At 37.9% G+C, this 18,811-nt stretch overlaps 1 protein-coding gene across 1 annotated transcript in view; it reads right to left on the bottom strand.

Moving 5' to 3' along the window:
• The window catches only part of GPLD1 (glycosylphosphatidylinositol specific phospholipase D1), a 32,424-nt gene extending 20,673 nt beyond the window's left edge, over window positions 1-11,751 (bottom strand). Inside the window, exons 1-6 of the mRNA XM_060244358.1 lie at window positions 11,465-11,751; window positions 9,418-9,473; window positions 8,366-8,444; window positions 3,923-4,020; window positions 1,858-1,968; window positions 520-568 (exon numbers count right to left, since the gene is read on the bottom strand). Coding sequence (XP_060100341.1) covers window positions 520-568; window positions 1,858-1,968; window positions 3,923-4,020; window positions 8,366-8,444; window positions 9,418-9,473; window positions 11,465-11,561 — 490 coding nt within the window. The 5' untranslated portion in view covers window positions 11,562-11,751. The remainder of the gene's footprint in view (window positions 1-519; window positions 569-1,857; window positions 1,969-3,922; window positions 4,021-8,365; window positions 8,445-9,417; window positions 9,474-11,464) is intronic.
• Between the last annotated feature and the right edge of the window lie 7,060 nt (window positions 11,752-18,811).

Raw genomic sequence — 18,811 nt, 5'->3', positions numbered from 1 at the left:
GTACTTGAAATATTAGCATATATTTTACAGTTTTTAAAACTTAGTTCTTCAATGCAGGTCTTGTATCCATGACTCTGAATATTCATTACTAACCAAGAATAAATGTATCTATAAAGCACAACTGTAGACGGTGTTCACAATTCACAACAGTATTTTAACTGTATTTACAAGTTTGCATGTATATTGCTGTGAATTGTGAATGTCTACAGTTGCACTTTATAGAGAAACTTGCTTGTCTTCTTGTGTTCTTAAGGCACAGTAAAAATGATGGAAATAAAGAAATACACAGGAGCCTGACACTAATGGAGGAGGAGCACCAATCATATGCAGCACTCCCATAAGCACTTCTGCTTTTAAATGAACAGGTGCCACTGGCCTGGCATAACCTCCAGAGGCAACACAAGCGCTCTGGACTCAAGTCCTCTCATGGCTAACAATGCTGTGCGATTGTGTACATACTTAGCACCTGTGTATACAAGCTACTGCATCATAAGTTAGATCCATAAATACATGAATTACCAAAATCACCGGCACTATGAGCTTCTGAATAGGATCCATGAAAATCAATCTGAGGAAAATGAAAACAATTTACAATGCATTTTATACAGTAAGAGAAGGAATTCATTAGTTATTCTATTCTTTTTTCATTAGTATGGGTATTTGGGGCAACTTTCTTCCTCTCTTAAGCAAGTTATTCTCCAATTAGCAGTGAGACTTCTTTCTCTGAAAGCAGTAGGTGGCTGTGCTGGCCAATAGCACAATCCCAAAATAAAACCTGAACAATATCTTTTATTAACACCAATTATGGTAACACAATATAGTATGCAAGCTTGCATCAGGCTAGATGCTAAAAAACAACAGAAGATTAAAAAGACCCAAAATATCCCCTTTGTTTTTTAATATCTATCCTGATTAAGATATTTGGAGAACTTAAAAGCTTACACACTATGCTGGGTGATTTTAGTTGCTCATAGTATAAATTATTGATTTTTGGAGTTCTTTATTCTCTGGCTAACTTCAAAACTGCCAAACTTTCATTCAGCTTCTACCAAAACAGCCAATCAAGGAGCACCCAAAGGGCATTAAGTAGTGCCCTTTAGGTAGTAATGTGCAGAGAAACTTTGAGTGTGTCATTTGCATAGCTAAAAATTCAGCCCTGACAAACAAGACCAGCAGTTTTATTTCTCCCAATTCAACCACCAGTGAAAATAAATGGGCCTTGCATTTCTTTCAAAATACTCATTAAAGAGAAACACTGCCACATCTCTGCAGGCAACTCATTCCCAGTGAAAGGATGAGTCATGAGACTAATTATTCAAGAAAGTGTTACTTCTGTTGCTTTCACCTTGGATGAACTACAGGGAAACCAATCACAGCGTTATGAGAGGCAGAGGAGAGGGGGGGAAAGCTACACAGCAAATTCTTAGGTCCAACATGGTCACAGACAGTTACAGTGCTTCTCTAAACTGCCAGAACAAGCAATAGACTGAGGCAACTCAGCAATCAGTTTCACCTTGCTCTAAGCTAAAATATCTAAAATTGAGGTGAAATTGACAAGCAAGATTCTCAGGGGTTTCTGAATCCTCCTTCCTTTTTCTGATCTGCACTTTCCCCTTTGAAGACTAGGCCTGTAGTCCTCAGCATCCAGAATTTTTGAAGGCCGTGCATATACAGTTACTTATGTTTTTAAGGGATGAGCTACAACACATTTCACCCATCCCACAATAAGCATACAAGATGTGGGGCCACTGCTCAAAGAGAATAATAGAACAGACGGAAATGCGGTTGAAATGTGCTTTGGTCACACTGAAAAAACCCCTGGCTTTCATTATTGTTAATATAAAGGTGCAAACTTACTGCTGCCATTGCGTGTAGAAAACCTTGCTCAATCCCCAAACTATGCCAGCTCACATCTGCCACCATGTGAGAAGTGATTCCAAAAAGGAAAGCCACCAGTTTCTCTGCAGCCTAAATGACAGTATTAAAAATACAAACTTGTATTTAAACCAAATTCTAGCACTTATTTAAAAAAAACAACAGGGTGATACATTTTACCTGAAAGAATTTTACTGATGAAATCCCATCTGTGTTTTTACTTACACAAACATGGAAGCTCATTGGTGTTAGTTATTAGTTATTATCTAGCCACATCAATATGCTTGATACTTTAGTGAACAAAAACTAAAAGAGCGCTCTTAGCTTCAAGGATTTAAAAAACATATTTTGATAGGGATGAAGAAGAGTCAAGAGTAAAGGAGGAGAAAATGCATTCAGGTTGTTATGTGTACTTGGCCTAAATTTATAGTGTTATCCTAAATGGATTCTCATCCCAGTGACTTCAACAGACTCAGAAGGGCATAACTGCTTCAGATTGCACTGTCAGCTACAGTAAACTAAAAGGACTGTGCAAAAGCCTTCACAGATAAAGTAGGTTTTCAGGAGGGATTTAAAGAAGAGAGATATGACATCATGAAAAATATCCAACAAAAAGTTCTAAGTACATGGCTCTACAGCAGCATGTAAAAATTATTTACTTCATTATAAAGATTTATTTTACAGTGTATGCTTCATGGCGACGCTAGGATAGTAATACAGTATTATGTATGACCCACTGTATCTTTAAAGTAGGTCTGCAGCTGATGCTTGTGAATGTTTAATGTAATGAAGTAATATTATTTAATTGCTATTTTTACAAGATATTTATAATTGATCCACACATGAGCATTTTATGACTGCCGTTTAAAAAGTTAAAGGTAGTCCCCTGTGCAAGAACCAGTTGTTTCCTACTCTGCGGTGACGTTGCATCACAACATTTTCAGGTTTGTTTGCTATTGCTTTTTACAGGGTTGTTTGCTATTGCCTTCCCCAGTCATCTGCACTTTCCCCCCAGCAAGCTGGGTACTCATTTTACCAACCTCGGAATGATGGAAGGCTGAGTCAACCTTGAGCCGACTACCTGAACCCAGCTTCTGCCAGGATTGAACACAGGTCATGAGCAGAGTTTGACTGCAATTGAACTGTGAAAGGTTGGTATCACTTTATTATTGTTATTACATGGGACTTGGGAGGAATAATACATTTGGCTAGTTACAACTGTTTGGCAGTACACTTTGTTTTAATTTTATTAAGCTTTTGATATGCCACAACTGAAATGTGAGAAGCTGGCCTTGAAGAAGAAAACTACAAAATGGGACTAGAGCCGACACTCCATCCCATCCACATCTTTCTTGAGTAACAGCTCTTTACTGATTACTATGAAGAGTTACTACGTTTCTCAGTAAATTACTACCAAGTTAGATTTTTAAATTGCCAATTTATTATAATTATTCTGATACTTTGTGATATGTAAATATTTCCAACTGATTCTCACTTAGTATTTAATGTTTGATGTCAGCACTGTAAAATAAATCTTTATAATGTTGTAAACAGTTTTTATGTGCTATTCTGGAACCACATACTAAGTATTTTTGTTGGATTATAGTGTGCCTCAGCTACTGTTATATCCATTAGTTATCATGAAGAATATGTTGCAACTATTCATGAATAAAATGTCAGTCTGATTAAGTAACTGCCTGATTAAAATGGAGACATCAGCTTTTTGAATCTTACCAAAAGCTGCAAGTTTACATTCATTCAAGGACCCTTTAGAGGTGTTTCATGGTTGCCTTTTTAAAACTAAATATAAACTAATTACGTTTTACATTACTAATGAATATGCGGTTCACACTAAGCACATATAAATAGCACTTCTCTGACTTAACAGAACAAGAGTAGAAACTTAATCCACCAATGTAAGTACTTCGTTCTACCGGGTAATTCAAAACATCAAATTCATTTAATGAGTTTCTCTATTGCTTTCCATATGAATAAGGCAATGAGAATGACATTGTTTAAAATAAATAAATAATTGTACTGGTATTACCTCTTCCCAGGGCTGTGGATAGTTCCTTCTGATGTAGTGGATACTGGTATTGAGAAAGGGTGCCCAATGTGTGTCTTCAGATACTTGATGAAATAGCCCTGATGTGTCAGAGAAAAACAGAAGTTCACAGTAAAAAATTTTGTTTCCTCCACATGTTGCAGTTTTTGTTAATGGAACACTTGAAGTATGTAACAATTTGTAAGGTTTTTGTGGCAAGAAACTCAAGGGAATTCATTATTGTATGCTTTACAATGTAAATATAATAACACTTATTATATTATAAGAATTGCACTATTTTTTCTTCTTGAAACAGTAAGCACTTGAGGTTACACAATTATATACAAGTAAACAAAAAATGTAGTTTCTTACATGGGCTACTTGTGCAAAGTTGTACTCAACAGAAGACATTGGGAAGAATAGACAAACACACTCAAGACTTTTTTTCGAGCAGGAACACACAGGTATTCAGTTCCAGCTGGTTTGGCATTAGGGGGTTTAATCTAATATCCAAATGAGTTCCTGCTGGGCTTTTTCTACAAAAAACCCCAGGAACACACTGATCAATCTTCTCCTGCACTGCTGTTTAAGGTATCCAAATATACAAACTTAAGCTTTTTAAAAAAAATTCAAAGATTGAATAACTATTACAAATGTTGATGAAATTCCAAATGGGAGTTTGTTGATTCTACTTATATGCATTTAAGATGGATACTGATAAGGTTCTGTGCTCAAGATGGAAAACTGAGCAGCGAGGTAGAATGTTAGCATCTGAGTGACCACATAAGTCAAATCAACAATTTTGAGACAAAATTCTGAAAAGGAGCTCTAAAACCAGGGCTCTTGATTTATGTAGTACCTATCAGGTCTTGGATTTGGCTGTACCAAGAAAACAATGCAAAGTGAAATGCATACTGCATAATCCTGAATGAAAAATAGGTAACTGGTACATAGACTTGAGCATTAGCAATATACTGAGTCCAAGATATTCTAAGTTGTGGTTTTAGAAAAGAGAGGCAGATGAACTGGAAACATCATCAAGCACAACCATGGGAAAAACTAAGCATAAATATTAGTAATATTTTCTGACATAGACTCTTTTCTTAAGCGCAGTAATAAAACTGTCATCTTCACGGTAGTAGACTACACATTAGTCATGACTGGAGTGTATTGTAAAGTTAATCGTGAATAAAGCAGAGCTTTAAAATTTTATTCTCTTTTTCGTTAAAGTACATTAGAACAAATTCAATGCTCCCTCTAAGCAGTTGAGTCTTCTGAACAAAAATTCTACTTTTTTTAGCTACTGTTATTAAAGTTGTGAGCAAGTAATTTGGCTACTGAATAAATTAGTTTGCTTTGGGGAAATTCTTCCTGAGCTAAGACAAAAATGTGTGAGCTGGAGGCTAAAAAACTGTGAACTAGCTCACATTAACTCAGCTTAGAGGGAACACCACAAATTACTATCTTTCATTTTTATTTTCTGAACAGAGTTTTCAAAAGTATCTCTATTTCCAATTTGATGTACTGGCTAAGTGGAGTATTTTCAGACAAAAGTCTATGCTAAGTGCTAATGAGCTTTTGCAAATTTACCTTGTAAGGTCTGAAATACCTAACTTGAAAACAAGCTACATTATTGAAAGACAACTGACCCATCTGGCAATCCTTTCACTAAGCACTGCAGGACAGTCTCATGAAAACTGAGCTCTGGCTTCAAAAGTCCCACTTTTACATAACACAGATTTATTACTATACACATACACACCATTATACACGCACACAAAAGCTTATACGCAGAATTTGTTGATCTTAAAGGTGCCACTAGACTCAAATAAAATTGATAAAAACAAAAAAGTGGATCCATAAACAGCACTCTAAACAGGGCTGGCCCTGCCACTAGGCAAACCAGGCAATTGCCTAGGGTGCCACCCTTCGGGGGGTGACAAATTGGGTGCCCCCATATGACTCGGTGACGTTATCAGTGCGTGGGGGTGGGGGGTGGCAGAAGTTAACCTTGCCTAGGGTGCCAGGCAGTCTAGGGCTGGCCCTGTCTCTAAAGACTTGAGAAATAAAAAAGACTCCTTTAGGAAATGAAAGGATGAATATAAACAAATAACCATTACTTGTAGAGAAAGAGCTTGTACTCTGAAAGAGCTTGTACAACCATTACTTGTAGAGAAAATTGTAACAGGTGTTGAAGAGAGGGCAGAACTGCTCAATTCCTACTTTTCCTAAGTCTTCTGAGGGAAACATAAGAACATAAGAGAAGTCATGTTGGATCAGGCCAATGGCCCATCCAGTCCAACACTCTGTGTCACACAGTGGCCAATATATGTGTGTGTGTGTGTGTGTATACACACACACACACACACACACATACATATATATACTGTGGTTAATAGCCACTGATGGACCTCTGCTCCATATTTTTATTCAATCCCCTCTTAAAGCTGGCTATGCTTGTAACCGCCACCACCTCCTGTGGCAGTGAATTCCACATATTAATCACCCTTTGGGTGAAGAAGTACTTCCTTTTATCTGTTTTAACCTGACTGCTCAGCAATTTCATTGAATGCCCATGAGTTCTTGTATTGTGAGAAAGGGAGAAAAGTACTTCTTTCTCTACTTTCTCCATCCCATGCATAATCTTGTAAACCTCTATCAGAAACAGAGCTCAACATGGCAAAAACAGAACATATAATAACAGAAGGTAGTTGCAACCTAAGATCAGAATAGTACATAAACACCTATTTTTTTAATGAAACAAAGTCCTCAGGGCCAGATGAACTGCATCCAAGGGTACTAAAAGAGCTTGCAGATATAATTTCTGAGCCTCTGGCCAGTATTTTTGAGAATTCTTGGAGAACAGAAGTGCCGAAAGATTGGAGGTGGGCAAATGTTGTCCACATCTACAAGAAGGGGGGAAAGGAGGATCTGGGTAACTATCGACCTGGCAGCTTACCACGGGAGCCAGAAACTGGCTTGCTCCACCTCTCAGGTGGGTGCTCCTGAGCCATGATGGGCACATCAGGTGGCTAACAACAGTATGAAATACTGGCTTAATGTAAACAAAGTGACACCCTAGAAAACAGCCGAATGGCTACATTTTGGGTTGCTGAAGATTCCTACATCTTTTCACAACAATGTTCAATCTAGAAGTTATGAGATTATGTGTTAGCAGATCAAACTAAACCAGGTCAGATTAGTTCATGCAAACATTGCAGTTTTACTGGTGCAAAACATTTATCTAGGGTTGTTTTTTCAAAAGTGTGAATGAGTCCATAATATTTTTGAAGTACTGAGATATTTATAACCCCAATATATTAAATTACTTGGGTTGAAACTGCTTTATTCTCATTCAAATGTGGAGCTAAAATGGATTAAACTCCACTAATTCCCTAACTGGGATCAGATTAATAATTCAGCTGACAAAGTACCTCAACAAAAGCAGTACCTTTTAAGTACCTCAACAAAAGCAGTTTGCAAACGAAGCTACCAGGTTTCTTTGATGGACACAAACTGGTTCCAGTCTTCAGCATAGTTGTCATCTTCCTTGCCGACTTTTCCGAATACAGTTTTTCTGGACAGTCACTCCTTCAGCAACAGTAGACACTATCCAGACCCTCTAAGGACACAATTATGGTCCACCAAAGCTGGCCAAACTGCAGGTCAGGAGCCACATTTGGCTCTTTCACGCATATTGTGCGGCTCTCAGAGGTCGAAGAGAAACTTAGTGCAAGCTTACTCTCCAGTAAGCATGCTTAGTACTGGGACTTCCGCCACCCTCTGAACAATGACCCATAGGTAAGCAACTATTTCTGCCATATGTGAAGCAGGGAAGGAGGGGGAAATATGCAAGCTTGAAAGCTCTTCTCCTCTACCACAGAGGTCACATGGAGAGTTAGAGCAGGGAAAGACAGTGCAAGAGCTGAGGGAGCCACTGGAAAGAGGAACCAAATTCAAGATAGGGACCCAGGGTTTCCCATTAGCTTCATAGCTCTTGTAGGAGCTGTCAAGGGAAAGAGCGATGCATAATGATGCAAATGGTGGTCAGTGATTTATATGGTACATGTATGTTTCCTTCTCCTACTGGTGCCAAAAAATAATTCCCTACCCTTTCCCTATGCTGGTCTTATGGGGATGATTATTCCCAGCTTTTGTTGTTGTTGTTTTTAAAAAGTCTCCTTCTGGCATGGTTGTGTTGTGTAGTGCATGTATATGTATTTTACTTTTCTGTGCAAAGAAAGTATTAAGAGTTTTTAAAAAGACGTGTCTGGAATATATGTTCATGTCTTGCCTCTCAAACATCTGATGTTTATTCTGTGTGACTCTTACATTAAGCAAGTTTGGCCACCCCTACTCCAGCATGAATGCTTTAAGAATCAAGCTGTTTGTCAGCAGTGTGTTTTCAAACATTTTTATAAGAATAACATTTCTCCCAGTTCTTACCATGTTTGCAGATACCAGAGTAAAAGGCATCAGGATAAGCACTCCCAGCCTGATAAGCATTCTGGTGGGTTAGCAGCAACTACAGAAAAGGATGAAAAATCAGAGCAAAAAAAGGAAACAATTGGGTTAATACCAATATTTCACATATATACAAGGATAGTACTTAAAATTCACATGAATCCAAAGCCAAACCCACTCAAGAATACAATGAAGTATACTGTACCTGGTAAGCTTTCAACAGGACAAGTGGTTTCTCCCTAACACCTTATGAACTAAGGTATAATCTCTCTGAATATGGAGGTCCAATTTCAGGTATAAAGCCCCACATGCAGATAGTCCTAATCTGCAAGAATTTGTCTAACCCATATAATTCATATTTAAAACCACCTATGTACAATGCCAGTGGATTCTGTATTAATTATGTGGTATATTTTAGTAAGCATGGAATCAACAGCCTACTAGAACCTTGAACAATTTTCTCCTGATTGTGGGCACACAGAGGCAGTTTCTAGGCATCAGAGTTTGTAAAGCAATTCCAGGAACAAGCACTAAAATACAGTTTCAATGTTCAGACACAGCTTAGGCAACACTCACAGCTTCAAGTCCAAATGGAAATCCAAGAACAAGGATACAAAGGCATAGGCAGGGCCAGCCCGATGCCCTGGGGCGCCCTAGACAGACTTGTTGCCTGGCGCCCCCCCCCAATGAACTCCCCCCAGCTCCCCCCCCTTCGGCTCCAATTTGCCGCCCTCCGCCTCTCGGCGCCCTAGGCAACCGCCTAGTTTGCCTAGTGGGAGGGTCAGCCCTGGGCACAGGTCAGGGTCAGAGTCAATCCACTTTCAGTGCACTTTCCAACTGGATTTTGCCAGTTCGCACAGTAAAATCCAGTTGGAAAGTGCACTGAAAGTGAATTGAAAGTGCATTATTTAGTGTGTGTGTTCACAGCCACAGATTAAATCATTAATTCAAACAGCTCAAAGTCTAAACAAAGCAGAAGATAACAGGAAAGGAAATAACCTGTGTATCAGAATGCTACCAGATTAGTCTCCTACCTTCTTGTAGTCAACATTTCCTTTTTGTGTGCTGAAAAATTCCAGAGCTCTGTGAGCTAGAAAAGTAACATCACAATGTATTAAGTTACTCTCTCACTAAACTCAAGTTCAGTTGGATGAGGATACATAATTTACATCAAAAAAAAAAGGGTTGGCTAGAGTGGTCTTCAAAACTCCATAGTTCAGTCTCGGGCAGGGGAAAGAGCTGGCATGGGGCCTCGTTCTCACTCTGGGGCTGCCTCTCCCGCAGAGGAGGCGATCTGGGAACGAGGCTGAGCTGCCTCTTTCCTCCGCCTGAGTCTTGGACAGAGGAAAGAGACAGAATTGCGCCGGCTGGCGTGTGGGGAGGAGATGCCTTGCAGCGCCTGTAAGCCATGTGGCACCCTAGGTAGCCACCTACATGGCCTACTCCCATGCACTGGGCATGGGATGGAATAGTGCATTGGAATTTGAATTTTTTTTACTGGCATGATTATATATACAAAGTTAAATTTAAAAAAAATTAACTGTCTACCTTTCTTTTCTGGCAATTGTTATTAATTTTATTTCATGACTATTATTGAAAATAATTTTGTTGTATAGAGGAGGGATCCTGATCTGGATACCTCCAGCCTAGCCTGATCTCGTCAGATCTCAGAAGCTAAGCAAGGCTTATGTGGAGGCAGGCAATGGCAAACCACCTCCTTACATATCTTGCCTTGAAAACCCATGTCAGCTGTGTTTTGATGGCAAAAAAGAAAGAGGTGGCCTGTTAAAAAATAATCCAGGTGCCAAATAGGTTCCAGGGACCAAACAGGTTAGGTACACCACTGGATCTGACAAAGAGAGCTTTGATTCTTGAAAGCTTACACCCTGAAACTCTTTTTGGGTGCTACTGGACTCAGATCCAGGGGTTGAATTCTAGCAGGAGCTCCTTTGCATATTAGGCCACACACCCCTGATGTAGCCAATCCTCCAGGAGCCGCCCTGAGCCTGCTTCGGCGGGGAGGGCGGGATATAAATTAAAAAATTATTATTATTACAAGGCTCTTTTTTGTAAGCTCTTGGAAGATTGGCTACATCAGACCTAATATGCAAAGGAGCTCCTGCTAGAATTCCACCCCTGCTCAGATCTAACTGTTCTACTGCAGATCAACATAGCTACCCTCTGATACTAGATCTTAAAGGTTCAGCAACAATTTGTTGTTCTTAATTCTCTGTGGAATATACAAATCTCAGAAGTATGCAAACATTGCTGTTTAATATACCTTAATACTGGAAAATGCCAAACTATATCAACAGAGATCTTTGTTTTTTATTTGTCCATACAAAAAAAAACTAATATTATTTTGCCATGTTTATTTGTCCACAAAAAAATCTAATATTATTTTGCCATGATTTTTTATATTAAAATAGAGTATTTTTATTTATGGATTTCTCTGAAGAGTATGCTAAATCCTGATCGCTGATATCCTACCAGGAGTGATTTACATTAATTCATTTTGTAAAATTTATTTTTTTTTCTTAGTTCAGTAACAAATTATTATGTCTAACTTATGCAAATTTCTCCAGCACCACCATGAAACAAACAGCATGAAACGCATACCCCTCTGTTACCTCCTAGCCATGTAATGAATAGCTGAAGCTTAATTACAAAACCCATTGTAACGGAAAGTCCTGTATTATATAACTAACACGGTGGCCAAAGAAATACAAAAGCAATTCTTCCATCTCTTCCTCCACCCAATAATATTTGATTTTTAAAAAAGATGTCAGGCAGTTGAGTTGCATACTGTTTATCATTTGCAAAAGATAGTTCTACCACCTCAGAAGATACTTGCATATTGTTCTTTCATATAAGAGCAAAACCTTAAATGCTGAAATATTACACACATTTTTCAATATTAACAACTGACCATGCAAGCAAACACTTTATTATCTGTTCATACTGAGCATGCGAGCAAACACTTTTATCTGTTCATAAGAGATGCTAATTTTACAGTACACTCTTTACATTTCTTATTTTAGCCATCTCTAGATAGCTCATGCCTTCGCCTTTGTACTTTACCTATTTCAAGATGTGTTGATAAGCCGCATGATGTAGCTCTTTGGCAGAAAGAGCAAAGAACAGCCAGCAGAATAGACCAGATTTTCAAAGCTTCCATGTTGTTGATGGTCTGGTGTATAAAACATGGTTTTGCAAAGACTTTTGGTTGGAGGACTGTGACCTTTGAAATACAGGCTACAATTCATTTCTTAATCAAATATGTCACTGGCACAGATATTGAAGCTCTCTCAGTATTTGAAATGACAGTTTACCACGTTTTTTTATTATCTTCTTTTATGACCAAAAATCAGGACTAAAGAAAATGAATTTGATTTCTGTATTCCATTGAAATCTGTGATATTATGCCTAAAATAGAAAAACAATCTGTTAGTGTATGTTGCTTGATAACTTCTCTCTCTCTCAGCATATTTGTTCAGCTGGTTCATTATTGCAGTCTTATCACACACAAAAAAACACTGCACATCAGCACGTAGTACACATCGTGTTCATTTTCCACCAAAAATTTAACCCAACGCAAACCTAGTTTTTTTCAGGTATGCCATAAAAAGGGGGAGAGGTTTCTCACATTTGCATACAAGTTATGGTTATGTCCAGTAAAAAAAGATGCTGGTGTATAATTTGGAGAGGGGACAGGTCATCTTACATTCAGGGTCTTGTTTCATTCAATTAAATTTGGCATCATACAAATTTGGCTTTTTTTCTGATAAGAACATAAGAGAAGCCATGTTGGATCAGGCCAATGGCCCATCCAGTCCAACACTCTGTGTCACAGTGGCCAAATATATATATATATATATATATATATATATATATACACATACACACACACACTGTGGCTAATAGCCACTGATGGACCTCTGCTCCATATTTTTATCTAACCCACTCTTGAAGCTGGCTATGCTTGTAGCCGCCACCTCCTGTGGCAGTGAATTCCACATGTTAATCACCCTTTCGTACCTCCTTTTATCCGTTCTAACCCGACTGCTCAGCAATTTCATTGAATGCCCACAAGTTCTTGTATTGTGAGAAAGGGAACTCTACCTTTCTCTACCTTCTCCAGCCCATGCATAATCTTGTAAACCTCTATCATGTCACCCCGCAGTCAACGTTTCTCCAAGCTAAAGAACCCCAAGCGTTTTAACCTTTCTTCATAGGGAAAGTGTTCCAACCCTTTAATCATTCTAGTTGCCCTTTTCTGCACTTTTTCCAATGCTATAATATTCTTTTTGAGGTGCAGTGACCAGAATTGCACACAGTATTCCAAATGAGACCACACCATCGATTTATACAGGGGCATTATGATACTGGCTGATTTGTTTTCATTTCCCTTCCTAATAATTCCCAGCATGGCATTGGCCTTTTTTATTGCAATCGCACACTGTCTTTACATTTTCAGTGAGTTATATATCATGACCCCAAGATCTTTCTTGGTCAGTCTCTGCCAGTTCACACCCCATCAACTTGTATTTGTAGCTGGTATTCTTGGCCCCAATGTGCATTACTTTGCACTTGGCCACATTGAACCTCATCTGCCACGTTGACGCCCACTCACCCAGCCTCAACAGATCCCTTTGGAGTTCCTCACAATCCTCTCTGGTTCTCACCACCCTGAACAATTTAGTGTCATCTGCAAACTTGGCCACTTCACTGCTTACTCTCAACTCCAAATCATTTATGAACAAGTTAAAAGAGCATGGGACCCAGTACTGAGCCCTGCGGCACTCCACTGCTTACCGTCCTCCACTGCGAAGACTGCCCATTTATACTCACTCTCTGCTTCCTATTAATTAGCCAGTTTTTGATCCACAAGAGGACCTGTCCTTTTACTCCATTACTCTCGAGCTTACTAAGGAGCCTTTGATGAGGAACTTTATCAAAAGCTTTCTGGAAGTCAAGGTAAACAATATCTATCGGGTCTCCTTTGTCCATATGTTTGTTCACCCCCTCAAAGAACTGTAACAGGTTAGTGAGGCAAGATCTTCCCTTACAGAACCCATGCTGAGTCTTCCTCAATAACTCGTGTTCATCAATGTGCCTACTCATTCTGTCCTTGATAATGGTTTTTACCAACTTTCCCGGTATTGAAGTCAGACTGACTGGCCTGTAGTTTCCCGGATCTCCTCTGGAACCCTTTTTAAAGATGGGGGTGACATTTGCTACCTTCCAGTCCTCAGGAACGGAGGCAGATTTCAATGAAAGATTACATATTTTTGTCAGAAGATCCACAAGTTCAACTTTGAGTTCTTTCAGAACTCTTGGATGTATGCCATCCGGATCTGGTGACTTATTAGTTTTTAATTCGTCTATCAGTTGTAGGACCTCCTCTCGTCACCTCAGTCTGACTCAGGTAATCTGATGGTAGTCACCAGTACTGAGTACTAGCACTTTTCTTAAGGGTTCTTGCAAGTCCTGATCCTTGTGCACTTATCCATCACACTCAGCCAGAGAAAGAGAGTGTGCCCTCGGTAATAGCCTAATGGGGATCTGCAGAGGAAGGAGGAAACTGGTAGAAATGAATCAGTGCAACCTTATATAACAGTAATGGCCCTTTTTTCTTTTTACAAAAGAGCTCTTATCTAATCTATTGTTGAAGCTTTTAAATAATGCAAATAATGCAGTGGAATTACTCACTTTAACCATGTTTTTCACAGACATTAGGAGTTTGCAAGACAGTCTGTGTAAGGCTTGACTCATGAATAAAAACATAACCTTGATTTCAATGGGAATGAATACAGCACCATGTTATTGAATCTGCAATTCCTCCTAATATGCCCTCTTCAAAAATGAGAGCCTGAGCCACTGATATCAATAGATGTTTTGCCATGAACTTCAGTGGCATATCATGCATCCTAAAACACAGCTGGTTTGACAGGTGAAGCACCTGCTCAGAGTCCAGAGCCACCTGAGAAGCCATCTGTCCACCATAAGAACAAAATTAAGCCAGCAAAACAAAGCAATAAAAAGTTTGGAGTTGGTTCAAAGTAAGCAAAACTGAGATGCATGGCTTTCAGACAGTGGTCTACTGCATCGATATTTTAGCTGCTGCAGACCTGGTGGGATCTTAAGCAGTAGTACAGAGACAGGAAGAACTAATGCATGTTGTTCTGATTTACTAATGCCATCTCACTATTTTGTATCCTATGGCAATCCTGATCATCTGTGGAGTCTAAAACATATTCAGTCTTACAGTCAGGGGGGTTTTTTTAGCAGGAACGCACAGGAATGTAGTTCCAGCTAGCTAGGTGTCCGGGGGTGTGGCCTAATATGCAAATGAGTTCCTGCTGGGCTTATGCTACAAAATAAGCCCTGGTTACAGTGCATGGAAATGTTATTTGCAGTGGATAGCAATCCTATGCAGGGTTACTCAATCTTATTCAGGGCTATTTCATGGGACGTCCTCTCAGAAAAGTGTTTTAGGATTGTAGTGTTGGACATTTTGGATGTTTGTAATCCACCCTGAGCCCGTCATGAGAAAGGGCGGAATATAAATTTACTAAAATAAAAATAAATAAATAACAGGATACACATCCAGTAAATAAATTCACACGTAAATAAGAGACACACAAACATCTGTCAAACACTACAAAAAACAACATTGCATATTTACTACATGCTATTTCAGATGTGTTTCCCACCCAGAATGACAGGTCAAAATTTTAAAGGTACATTTTACTACTGGTGACTGAATTAAGGAATATCCTTTGGATGTTTTGGAATATGAAGCAATGCTTTAAAACGTAAGGAAAACTAACAATATGACATGGAATATAAACTATCCCTAAAATTAAAGAAAAAGCATCATCAAGAACATATGTTGGATTTGGATATAAATGAACCAGCTGCAAACTTCTATGTAACTATAAACTTCACTAGATAGCCTTGAGCATACAATATAAGGTAGATATCCTCAAGGGTTATCTGTGGAATATAGCAAACATAATCAAGAATACTATGAGCATGTGCTGAATTTTATCAAGATGCTCTACAACTGACTAACTATACACAGCCTTCACACTTATGGCATTTTGTAGGAAAGTGGCTTCTAGGTGATTTCCAGAGAAGCTTCAGCCTCCCACTTTCCATTTTACAAAGTAAGCACTGAGCCTGACCATTATGTGGTGTTTGCAAGGATTAATGATTCCAAACAATAAAAACTCTGTATATTAAAAAGGGCTACAAATTTGTAAATTCTAGCAACATGTTTTTGCTGTCACTCAGTACTCACAAAACACTGTTGATAATTTGTAACACAAATAATAAAAAACGTTGGAGAAAGTGCAATCAACAGGGCAATTATAGTCACATGTGGTGGTCATGCCCTATAGTGTTACAGTTTTGGTTGAAAATGTTTTCAGAAATGGGAAATATCACTCATTAAATGGTTTATGCCACACCAGCATTGGCTCTGTTAATAGTAAGGGGAACAAAATGAAAAAGTGACATCTAAAAGATTAATAGTCTTTATGTTGATGTCAGCCTGTAGGATAATAGCAAAAATTGGAAATCTGCAGAAGTTTTAACATTACATTTTTGGTATCTTGCGCTATGGTAAATAGCCATGGCAGAAAAATTGACATATCAACTTAGAGTAATCAAAGCTAAGGCAAAAATATCAGACAAACTTGGCATGATTTTATCTTATATATAAATCAAAGAGGCACTCAAGATTTTTCCAAGTCCTTCCTCAAATTATGGGGGGGGGGGTATGAAATACATAAAGAATAATTCACAGGAAAATAAAAATACTTAAGACCATCAATATTTTCTCTCTCTATTAACTATACCTGTATGATAAATTTCCATAATGTGCTGAATATTAAGCCCTCTGTCAATTCTTTGATTCAACAAGATTTCTTTGTATTCTATGTTTTTTTCTTATAATCTTTTTTTTTAATGTTGGTGATTTAGAAGGTTACTGTCTATGTTTGCTTTTGTCTTGTTTGTAGAGTAGTGGTTATTCCTGGGTTTTTCCTCCTTTTTTGTTTCTTATTTAAAACTAATAAAATATTTTAAAAAGATAATTTGGGTCACTAAATATTGAATTTGATTCACAAAACTTCACACTTGTTGTGACATCATCAGCCCTGCTCTTCCAAAAAAAGTGTTGCTGTTGACTAGAGTCACAATTTCCCAGTTCATATATTACATTTGTTCCCATATCACGATTATAATGAAACTATGCTATATCATCTCTGGAATCTCAGATTCAACTTTTGTAGTGTATAGTGGGGTGGGGGGGGGAACACACCTGATGTGTGATATCATTGCACTCTCTGAATCACTTTACCTTGCAGCTGTGGTATCCCAGTCCAATGACATACTGTAATGCATGGTCCCTCCAGGTTGTGAAACAAATTATTATGGGCTACATGTCTAAATCAAAACATGCAAACATAAGCACCCACAAAAAAAGGAAACCAATCCTGTACAGGAAAGGTAACCAAAAAGGTTGAGACAAAAAGAATAATCAAATATGGCTAAACATGCAGTGCTTTTTAAAAAAAAAACTGTTTATTTAAATCATTCAATAAGTATAACATTACTATAACTAATTACTACAGAGTAAAAGAGTTACAACTGTTAAACAAAGTATAATTAACAAGTTCTAGGGGTCATATACTTATTTATGAATACATATAGATAGTAATTAATATAAGTATTAAATCTCTCCTTTCTAATCAATAAAACATAAAAATATTTTTCAATATATTTGAAGAAAGAAAACCAACGCTCTATAAAAGTGTTTTTGCATAGTGGAACTTCTTGTTGGATGATCTGAGAAGCTAATTTATCAATCACTAGTATATTCCAGATTTTCAGGAGCCATTGTGACTAAGTAGGTTTAGAAGGGGTTTTCCATTTTGAAGCTATCAATAATTTGGCAGCCATTATGAGTAAACAGGCCAGATTCCTTTTTATCCTGAGCAAACTTAAAATTTGAACAGTCATTTAGTAGAACAAACTCAGGGGTTTTTTGAATAGTAATTTCAAGTATCTCATCAATAACAGATAACACATTGTCCCAAAACTGTTGGATTACTGGGCAACTCCACCAGCAATGGTAAAAAAAAGCAATCTGCTTACATTCCTTCCAACAAAGAGGATCCAATTTGTGTTTAGAATGGAATAGTCTAAGAGGTGTAAGGTACCATCTAGTCCATAATTTAAATTGTAATAGCCTCAAATTATTGGCTGGGGTTCGAAAAAGAGTACCTGTCCATATACTGGCCCATTGTTCTTCTGAGATATCCCTCAGACAATTGTTCTTCCAAGCACTTTGTTGGGAAGAAGTTTGTTGCCAGTACTTAAAATTTAAGGTTTTATAAATAATAGATATTCCCCTTTTTGCTGTTGAATAATATTCAAAAGGGGAATAATATCCCCTTTATGAATAATATTTTCAAAAGCTATTAGGGGTCTGTCTAGCCGTGTGTTCAAAGAGTTGCTATATAGAAGATGGTTTAGTTGTTGCAACTGCATCCACTGGACTTGTGTGTTAAGTTTTTGGGAAAGGGTTTCTTTGGAACATAGTTCCCCTTTATCAGATATGTCAGACATGCAGTGCTAATATAAAAATATACACTATATTTTAATTATGCAACTATGGTTCCTATAAGTAGCTATACCTATTTATTTATTTATTTTTTATTTATCTGAGATTTATATCCCGCCCTTCCCACCAGGTGGGACAAATGTCAGAATATATAAATACAGGTTAAAAGGTACAAAAATGTATCCAAAGGTTCAAAAAATGTATCCAAATATAAGAACCAAACAGGTTTTGGCCAAAAAGTCTTCTTCGGTGGTAAAATACAAGCTAAGAACTCCATAAGCTAAACATCAATATATTTCAAACTCATCATATACAGAATGGTCCTAAAAATCAACAATGTAGACTGTAACTCACACAGAGATGTTCGGCCATGGAAGAAGTAAGAATAAATATTCTCAAGATGCAACATCACTGGTCCATATGTGCTTAATTTCATATGCCCATGGATCTGTTTACGCCCAATCTGCAATACTCAAAATCCAGATAAGAGTGTTCAGCTACAATGTTAAAAGGGCTCATCAATTATTTTATAATTGTCGATGTATAGGTCCATTCTGTAGATGACAAGCTTAAAACACATGGAGTTAACCATATGACAATGTGATCCCACCTTCTTTTGAAGTTTGATTATTACAGTTCCATAAATGCAAGCGTCATAAGGTGGAATCACACCGTCATAGAGATGAACAATGTTCTCTCTAAACTGTGGAGTTTTGTGTGCGAAAATTCTACTTTGTAAGCTACTGACATTAAAGTTGTGAGCTACTGCATTAAATTAGCTTGCTCTAAGATCA

This window comes from Heteronotia binoei, chromosome 7 (assembly GCF_032191835.1).
Source record: "Heteronotia binoei isolate CCM8104 ecotype False Entrance Well chromosome 7, APGP_CSIRO_Hbin_v1, whole genome shotgun sequence".
Taxonomy (NCBI): Eukaryota; Metazoa; Chordata; class Lepidosauria; order Squamata; family Gekkonidae; genus Heteronotia; species Heteronotia binoei.
This window is presented reverse-complemented; position numbering and strand designations above follow the sequence as displayed.